General features: G+C 39.8%; 1 protein-coding gene across 1 annotated transcript; it reads right to left on the minus strand.

Moving 5' to 3' along the window:
* Nucleotides 1–1449: 1449 nt before the first annotated feature.
* Nucleotides 1450–9889, minus strand: LOC103133616 (protein NDNF-like). The gene is made up of 2 exons (XM_007545437.2): nucleotides 6797–9889; nucleotides 1450–3599 (listed from the first exon to the last, which is right to left on the minus strand). Exons 1-2 carry the CDS (start codon nucleotides 6993–6995, stop codon nucleotides 2149–2151), a joined length of 1650 nt encoding a protein of 549 aa, XP_007545499.1. The 5' UTR covers nucleotides 6996–9889; the 3' UTR covers nucleotides 1450–2148.
* Nucleotides 9890–9977: the final 88 nt, after the last annotated feature.

The raw sequence follows: 9977 nt of genomic DNA on the forward strand, positions 1-9977 counted from the left end.
AAGAAAAAGAAAAAAATGTAGAGTTACCCCTCATTTCTTTATCCTGACCGAGAAATGACCAATTTCAGGTTTGCTAATAGAGTCCAGCAGATTTGAAATAACATATTTTGCTATTAAATTCCATCAGAGTTTCCAAGGTTTTTTGGAAGAGAAACTTGCCCCGCAGCATCTATGTGTGAATTACTGTCATGTTGTTACAATATGCTTAAAGACCTTTGTTTCATTTTGACACCACAAATAGAAAATATGAAAACAAAACAAAAAAATGTTTTGAAAAAAATATATTTTGCATATTGGAAGAAAGCTATTAAGAAATCCAGAAAACAATAAGTAGGTGAAAAATACAATGAACGTATAAATGATCAAACTCATTATACAAATTACTGCAGTTTATTGAGCAGTTCAATTGCTATTACCAAAGTTATGTATTGAAGTACTGAAGCAAAGAGTGGAATCTCTCAACACAATTTGCCAATTGTAATTTACCAAAAAGGCCTTTTCTGTCCTAACATCACAAACATAACCATTTAAAATTTTGCTGGGCAACAGACGGTGTAGGTGGATTTTGCATGAAACAAAGGATGAATGCTGAGTGTGGAAAAGCAGTCATGCTAAGTATGGTGGAGGATCTGTGATGATGTGGCTCTGTTTCTATTCCAAAAGCCATGAGAACATCATCATCATGGCATCATGCACACTTTGAAATACCAGTGCATTAAAAAACAAAACAAAACAAAACAAAACAAAACAAAAAAAAACATGTGGTTGACTCAAACATTAAATGAAACGTTTCTTTTTGTTTGTTTTTCATTTAGTTTTTCAACCAGATAATACTGCGTTGCTGAATCAACACTGATTTAATTTATAAGACACAAATTTAGTTTTCTTCCAGCAGTTAGTGGTCATCATTTTCCCCAAACCTACTCAGAAGTAGAACACATAGAGACATTGTGTAAAGAGGAATCTCTCTGACAATGTTGCTCCAACTTTGTGAATTGTTCAATAGTGTTATAGGGGAAGATAAATTATCCTGTTGGATTAATGGGGCTGTTCAAATTAAGAACAGCAGGGTTATAAACAATTGTGCCAACAATGATTTTGTTAAAAATTAATATTTTAACACATAGTCTTTTCCCCCTTTGATAAATTATGCTTAAGTCAAAGAGAAGATTTGTCTAAAACTTTTAGTGTGAGACTACAATAAAACCTCAAAAGGCTTTTGACATCTTTATTGGGGCTGATCAAAAAGGCATCCGGTACTGTACACTTACCGTACCTTCTTGTTAGAGAACTTAGATGCTTAGTCTCTCTTACAGTGCATTTGTTATCACCAGTTCCAGGCAATGCAAATTTCTCTGGCCAGAACAGACAAGGTATAAGTTAACTTGAGCTGTTTGATGGAAGATTTCATATTTTAGGCTTTATACAATATAATCCATCACCCAGGAGTACACAGATACCTTAGTATTTATTGATGACTTTGAAGCAGCACAAGAATACATCAAAGACAATGAGGCAAGCCACTAGAAATTTCACACTGCTTCATGCGAAAGCAGAACACAAAGACAAACACAGACTTTGAATTTAGCATCTTCAAGATCATTTCCACCTGTGTTTATTAGTTTGTACAAAATGCAGCTCTGCAGGTGCATGCTGCGATTCCCTACGTCTCAGATCTTCTCTCATTATTGCCCCATCTGCTTCTGTTGCGTCTTTGGCACAGTCTCCTTTGTTGTTTTCATAATGACTTTCTGTCATCTCAAACCTTGCCCGTCCATTGTACCCAGACACAGGCAAAAAAAAAAAAAAAAAAGCATTTGGATAACTGGCATGTCATTGTGAGGATCTGCAACGAGGAACAAAATGACAAGAGCACAAAAGTTTTGTAAATGTTATGAACTTTTGCTGGTGTGTACATCCTTCCCTAATTCTTGCCGTCCACTTGCATTGATAAAGTGGAGTTTGTGTGCGACCACTTTTTTCTTCAAGAGAACATTTCTTCTTTTTTTTTTTGTTTGTTTGTTGCAAAATGCCTCCTGACAACAATCAAATGGCTTGAGCTCTTGGTCTCTTTACAGCATGTCCGGGGGCTGATGCACTTTCCCGTAAACCGGGACAACCTGTGAGCCTCCTCTAGGGGGCGGCAGCTCAGCATTCCTTTCTGGTCTTCACCATCTTGCTGGCATACTTGATAGGGATCCCCCAGCGTCTCATTAGATACACATCAAACACATAGGCCACTCCTGGCTCCAGGCCCCCGATCACAGCTGTAGTGACGGCCCGTCGAGGATTCAGCTCTTGGAAATACTTGCAGAGAACCCTTTCAGTGTCGGAGCGAGACTCTGGGCCCAGGCAGGGCGCGGTCAGAGCCGATGCTCCCCCAGCTTCTGCATCAAAGCCACTGAGCTTTCTGCGGTATACACAGTACAGACTTCTTTCCTCCGTTCCCATCCAGGCCAGGGTGACGCTGTTGCAACCTCGCAGCCGGTTGAAAGATTTTATCTGCAAGGTGGACGGCAGAGATGGGACCCCTCTGCGGTGGTAGGCGGATGAAACTTGCATTTTGACCGAAGCTTTCAGAGCTGCTAGTCGAGCTGCGTCTTTAACAGAAGTTACTTTGCTCATTGCAGTTCCTTCTTGTTGTAAGTGGATAAGATAGGATGGACTTCCTTGGAGCCAAATGTGGATTAACTCTGCTTCCACACCCTGAGTGGTCAAAACCCGTCCCTTACTGGACACAGTTACCTTCATCTTTTCACCCCCACCACAGCTCTGCAAGGTGAGGAGGCCACTCTGCTGCCATCCCCGAGGACGGAAACTGAAGAACTGCTGCGAGTCTGAGCCTCCGTCCTGAAAGGTCACCCACCTTAGCTCACCTTCTCTCAGAGGCAGGACTGCAGCTTGAGCTTCCTCGTGCGTCCGCGCAGAAGCCCCCTTGTACGCCGCGCTGGTCCCGTTCACCTTATCCAACACAAAAACGTCAAAGTAGTACGAGGTGTCAGGCAGGAGGTCGGAGACCGTGCAAACGTTCTCCGTCCCCTGACACGCGCACTGAAGATTATCAAAATCATCAGCAAGTGAAGATGGCAGACTCTGGGACTCGGGATAACTCTCCCACTGCTCCCACCACCACTCTTTTAAGATCGGCCATGGTGTTGCTTGCCTCTTTTTCTCCTTCTTGCCTTGACTCCGATCTTTCTCCCCTCTCTCCCTCTCTTGAGCAGCGCAGAGGCTGGGGTAGTTTTGCAGAGAGTTAACGAGGACGCAATAATCGTAACCGTTTTTGGCTTTTGGGAGGCTTGTTATGGAGGCACTGGGCTGCCAGCTGAGGGTGACACTGGTCATACCAACTCCTAACTTGTGAACTCGCGGGTCAGCTGGTAGTCGAGGGAATATGCCTGAAGGCCCTTGGCCTTCGTGGAGGAAGACCGTAGCTCTGGTGCTTTGCAGTTCTGAACGCAGCCTCACGACGTAGACAGAAGCGCTGAGATGTGAAGGGCCGTTGAAGGCGTCCACTGTGTCACCGGTGAAGCTGTGGATTTTCTCTTCTGTGCCAGGGCCTCGCCACCACACCTCGGGCGTGCTTTTCTTGGTGCTCCCTGGAGGAAAAGAACATGAGTATTTAATTCTACATTGAAGTCGAACTCATCTCGAAAACGGATGTGCTTGTTTTGAACCAAATTATCGCTTTAACTTACTTAACTATGTGCATCAACACTAAATAATTAAGACTAGTGAGAACTTCAAGGAAAGGAAATTACATTGAGCTGAACTTGCACTACCCATCCCTGACAGTTTCTGAAAAATATTTAAGAGCCTTTGGATTTTCAACAAATACTTTTTGCTACATTACCTCCCTAAATCTTAAAAAATACAAACCGGCTCTCCCGACAGTGGTTTGTAAAAGTATACTGTACTCTTCAAATATATTCATATTTTGTTATATTACAACCACATATGTGTAGGATTTTATGCGATAGGTCGTAACAAGGTAGTGCATAATTGTGGAGCAAAAAGCAAGGAAAATGTGGGTTTAATCATTTTTTATGAAGGTAATATAAATAAGTTTGTTTCTCTATTAGGTTTGCTCGTCAAGGGTCTGACATTTTTTGCCAAATTTTCGATGCAAAATACCTTTGTGCACATCAGTTTTTAAGTGTTGCCACAGATTGGAATCGACTGGGACGTTCCAACACATGATTAAACTTTCATTGAAGCTGTTCCATTGTAGCTCCGGCTGTATGTTTTGGGTTGTTGTCTCGCCAAAAGTTAAACCTCAAGCCAAGTCACTGTAAAGATTTTACAGGGTTTGTTTCCGGCTTTGGCCTCTTAACCTTCGTCTTGTTCCCGTTAATTCTAGGTAACGTCCCTGTCACCGCACAAGCAAAGCACACAGGACAGTGTTGCTACCCATATTTAGTAGTGAGAATCTGTTGATTCTTCCACCTTAGCTGTAGATATCAGGCTGCTTGTCCGGTGTAACCATGATCCCGTTGGCTGCTTGTAGTGATTATAGAAGTGTGACGGGCTGAGAACAAATAGATTCTTATTCTTTTCACTTAAGCAGCAAGAGTTATGTCATAAGAATTTGCATTTAGCTGATGATACTCATATTTCTATCGACAAAATGACTTGTTGCGTTAGCGTTAGCAACTGCCTACAGGAGTAAATCTGACAGATTTCTAATAAATTGTGTACACAGCAACCCTGATCAATTATTTTTTTTTTTTTAGCTAGCGTGTATTAGCATCCTAGTGTGTGTAAATTTAGACTGTTTCTCTCCACTCTAAAGATTTTGGCAAAATTATGATTTATAGATGACTATAAGCTGAAATCTCTACCCTAAAAATGATAATTTTACCTGGACTTTGAGTTTGAAATATCTATCTATCTATCTATCTATCTATCTATCTATCTATCTATCTATCTATCTATCTATCTATCTATCTATCTATCTATCTATCCCAGATTATTATAGGCTGCAGCAGCTTGTTTATTATGACAACAATAAATTTTCTATTTTCTTATTTTCTGTTGTTGCTGAATTGCCTTTTACAAAAATCCATTTATCTGTTATGTTTGTTGTGTTAGTATCCAAAGGTGGGTAAAGGAAATACAATAGCTTAATACTGAAAATATCTTGGAATTCAATCAAACAATCAAACTGTGCACATATCCATATAATATCTACTTACGTTATGAAACCAAAGGCATAGCTGCAAACCCTCTTCAAACTGCACACAACTCATAACCCAGATGTCGAAAACTCCTCTGCACCTAATTAATGAACAGCCGCATGAAATGTCGAATGCCACTTCAAAAATTACTGCCTTTCATTCAGGCAAAAATTGTTTTTGTTGTGGACTATGCCAGCTCCTCATCTGAAAGATGCAATGGACGAATGCACACACACACACACACACGCACACACACACACACGCACACACACACACACACACACAAATAAAGCAAAACACCACCACTTGTTTTCTCAGTTCATGTCTCCTGGAGCTGAAAAATCCCTCCTCAGTCGAGACCAAATGTTACAGAATCAAAGTGAATAATTCACGCTGGCGATGGAAACCCACAAGCTCAGAGTCTGAATGATTTATGTGTCATTTTAGAACTTCATAATGTAATCTTTGTATGTGGGAAAGCTGGCTCAGGTAACCTTTGCAGGTTACCAGACACACTCGCACAAAACAAAATCAAACATGTTTTTTGTGTCCCACCATCTCTGCCTGTTCAGTACCAAAGAATGATTTATTCTTGGTTTATTTTGAATTCCTTGATTGCGGATCGAATCTAATGTAGATTTCTGTTGCGAGTTTACTCAACACGCTTGTTTACAGAATCTTGCTGGACTGCAGAGCCCAGTAGTATGTCGTCGCTCTAGAAGTATTAAAATTAAACAGAGTGTAGCCGTTTTCAGTGTTTGTTTTATGATACCTTAAAAATAGAAACCCCGAGTCAAAATACACGACAAAGTGGGAACCGGATATAATCACGCAATCACTGGCCCTGTCTGACTTTGAAAGAATGCACAGCACTGTGTATCTTTACTCCTGTTTTCAACTTGAACACTTGGGTAAAATTTACTGATAAGAGCCTAAGATTTTTTTTTTTTTTTTTAAGACAATCACTTTTTAAAACACACAGAAATACCCTGCCTGCCACATAAAGTGGTTGCGATATGCAGTAGTAAACAAAAGCAGATGTGAAACAGGTGACATTATGTATTTTCCAGGTCCATACTTCCTTTTTATAGTGTAATCAAGTAACTACGTTACCTTCAGTTGTGACATAAATGCTGTATATATCAAACATAAATTAAAAGAAATTTGAATTTGACGCCTTGACATTGGGCCTCTGTCCCTTTAAAGCTCCTACTCTTTCTGACACGTCACCGCAACAGGCTTCTCATGATGACATTTAGGAGCGATGGGCTGAGGAGTAGATCCTATGATATGCTAAGCAGGTGTGCGGTTCCATCAGGTGTTTGCTAATTGCTGCTGCCACTAGTCTGGTGGAGCTGATTGGGGGAAGGTGCTCAGAAAAGCTGATTTTACACAATGTCCACTACTCCTTTAAACTTAATCCATACAGTAAAGCTGCTTATAAATTCTCCTTCCCAAAGTCACCTCTCTTTTACAAACACAACCCAAGGTAAGATTAGCCATGCCGCTCCCCCCAATTAACCCAGAGAGGGTCACGATAATATCTAATTGATCGTCTCAGCTTAATAAGATTTGGCGATGATCTTCAGGATTTAGGAAGGCGCAGTTTGTTTACTCACACTGCAGGTTTTTGAGCGGTTTGTCCTTCAGAGTCCGAGCGGCCAGGCTCCATTCGATGGGGAGGCTGCAGGGACTCACAGTAACCGACATCGCAGAGGTCTTCTTCTTCAGTGTGAAATATAACCTGCGAACAGGCAGGAAGAGATAGCCAGAGGACCTGGGTTCATTCTTCATGGGACACGTCAAAAGAGATAACATCTTATTTCAATTCAGCTGCAGAGGCGAGATATTACCCACTGGCGTTTGTGTGCCGTCGAGTTCTTTCATTTTGGTGGATGTAGGTTTCTTCTAAATGTATCGACCAAAGCTTGATTTGATGTTGCAAAACTTTTCAAGATTTTCTACTTGCATTGTTTCCCCCCTTTCCTACATGCAAATTAGTTACTATTTTTGCAGGAGGTCTAGACTGAGAATCAGATGTGGCCATTAATATCCGTAGCAAGTAATGAAATTCACAATCAACCAGAATGCTGTGTTTGTTGATGCCACTTTAAAACAAAACAATGCTTTACGGTAATTTATGTACAGTTAGTTTTACTTAATGAGAATTCATAACTGCGTCGGTGAGTCCTAATAAATATTTGTTGTCCTTAAGCAGAAACACAATCATTTATGATCTCGGCCAGATGCCGGCTATTTGCAAACAGATGTGCGGCAATGTCATTTTCAAGGGCACTTAGTTGCTTGTTTAACAGTGATTAATTTCCCCGAATCAGTGTTTCTCTCCATTATTTGCCATGCGGTTCAGCATGACTGCACCGGTGGACAGACTGCAACACACGGGGAGACGTAATTTTCAGCTCCCACCTCTCAGAAAGCAAAGCGGGAGCTCTGTGATGAGACACTCGGGCCAAACGAGCTGCGTTTTCTCTTCCACGAAGACGGATGGTTGCCGACACGTGACTGAAGGAAGGACAGAATTTGTGAGCCCTTTTTTCTTTAATAAAACAACAACCGGAGACATATCTAAGTGTGAGTTAGCAAGAAGAGATCTCTTTAAGCTAGTTTTGTTGTCGAGGAATAAGAAGTACTTCTCCTTCAAAAGCGTTAAGTATGAAAATTGTAACGGGTAAATGAATCAAGAGGGATTACATTATTCAACTTGACGACGTAGAAAAATTTAATCCACGTTAGATTTGAATTACCAAAAAATACACACATCAAGTAAATAAAATTTTTAAAAAAAGGAAAAACAGAGAGCTCCAGCTTGGCTGTGCATTTGCTTAATTTTTCATCCTACGAATTAAATATTTTGGAGCCTGAGGATGATGATGTTCTAGCAAAACAAATTCAAAAACCCAAACTTTTTTCCTACATTATATAACCTGGAAGGCCTCATTTGCAAATGCAGCGATCAACACCAGGCCTGACTATTTCACACTTGCAGTCAGGCAAATTAAGTTCATTTGATTTAGAAATTCTGCAACAGACTGACGACCTGTCCAGGGTGAGCCCCGCCTCTCACCCGAAACCTTCCCTGGAGACAGGCACCAGAAACCCTCCCGACCCCACTAGGGACAAGGGTGTAGAGAAAATGGATGGATGGATTTAGAAATTCAATTTGATAAGTAAAACACTCTATATAGGTTAATTACACACAGACTGATGCTTTTGTGGCTTTATTACTATTAATTATGATGATTTTCTACCTAGTTAGTGAAAACAACAGTTAAGACATTTTATTAGATCTGACAAACAAAAAAGAAAACAATTTTAATTCAGAAATGTGACCTTAATGAAAAGAACGCCTGCTTAAAAACTTGTTATATTCAAAGGGTACTTCTTCCTCTGACAAACACGACTCATTGAAACTCATATTCTGGTTTATGGAATATATATATATATATATATATAATTATTACAGCCGTTTTCTGGCTTTTATTGGTCTCCCGTGTTTCAAATAAATAAGGCTTTACAAAAGCCTTTTCTTTTCATTACTATAATTCTATTTTTATAGCAAAAGCTGCACAATCTATTCTGGCAGTGTCGTATTGCATCTCTAGAGGCAGAGTGTTATGTTCCTCTCTCATAATTTGTGTAAAACAGTGAGTGACTTTATGTAAATGAGAAGCTTCCTGTGAGCCCAGTGCTCTAAACCGAAAACAAAACCAGGCAGTTGTTGGTTTTATTTTAAAGACCGACTCGACTGCTACGTATTTACAGCCACGAGAGACTCCTGACTTGCATTTTGTTGAACAATTTTCATGGAGCAAAAAAAACAAAACAAAACAAAAGGTCTTGAAATGTTTTATTTATCCTATAGTCGTGTTTATCTGCTGCCTCGTGAAGGAACACCACATGTTTACCATCCTTTGCCACTTTCACTTCTGATAATGAAACCTCCAGTCAGAAGACAGTGCTGTGAACACAAGCTGCATGTTGAAAGAGGTTTCTGATGTTAGGGGGAACATTTTGTGATTTCACATTGAATCTATATGTCATTGTTTGATATTTAGGGAGTTTACATGTTCTTCTACTACAATGGATTTGGAGTTTACGTAATGTTTGAGTTCTGCCTTGTTTCATATATTTTGGTTTTCAAATTGACTTGGCCTGTTGACTTATCATTATTATTATATGTTTCCTAAATAGGTTTCAGTCTTCTAGTTATTTTTGGCCAGATTTATTTATGCGTACGAGTTTGGATTTTTGCTCTTTCTAACTTTGCTCTTAAGCAGTGATTTTGGTTTGATTGCAACTGGAGGGAGTGAACACGCTCTCAAATTAACACACAAAACTTTTCAACTTTTATCAGTCAAAACTTAAAATAACCCAACAACAGCGTCTCACTTTCTGTTTGTTACACGTTAGCATTTATTACCACTGGTGGCTGTTTATCGATATAGGCAATATAGGCAGTTGCCCAGGGCTGCATTAGAAGAGGGGTGCATAAGCACATTTTTACTTCTCATTTAACAATCCAGAATGAGTTTTTTTATTGCATTTTTTTGCATGTGCAGGATTTGGTGCCTCCTTGTGTTGAACAGTTTCTGGCAGAGCAATTATTAACTTTCTTATTTTCTTTATTAGTTGTTAGTTAATTTGTTATTTCATTTTGTTTTGATATTTTACTCGTTTTTTTTTTTTTGTCTACGATTAGTTTGTCATTGTGTGTCAAAAGTTAAAGCTGCAGTATGTTGCCAGTGATTTTAAGGAAAGATTCAACAGAAAGGCATCAGA

The sequence above is a fragment of the Poecilia formosa genome, unplaced genomic scaffold (assembly GCF_000485575.1).
Source record: "Poecilia formosa unplaced genomic scaffold, Poecilia_formosa-5.1.2 Scaffold12, whole genome shotgun sequence".
NCBI classification, from domain to species: domain Eukaryota; kingdom Metazoa; phylum Chordata; class Actinopteri; order Cyprinodontiformes; family Poeciliidae; genus Poecilia; species Poecilia formosa.

Bases quoted from the DNA above. Each gene is read 5' to 3' on its own strand.
- LOC103133616 (XM_007545437.2), bottom strand. From the start codon at position 6,995: ATGTTATCTCTTTTGACGTGTCCCATGAAGAATGAACCCAGGTCCTCT. The intron at 3,600-6,796 runs GTGAGTAAACAA...CTTTTCCTCCAG, and splicing joins ACCGCTCAAAAACCTGCAGT to GGAGCACCAAGAAAAGCACG.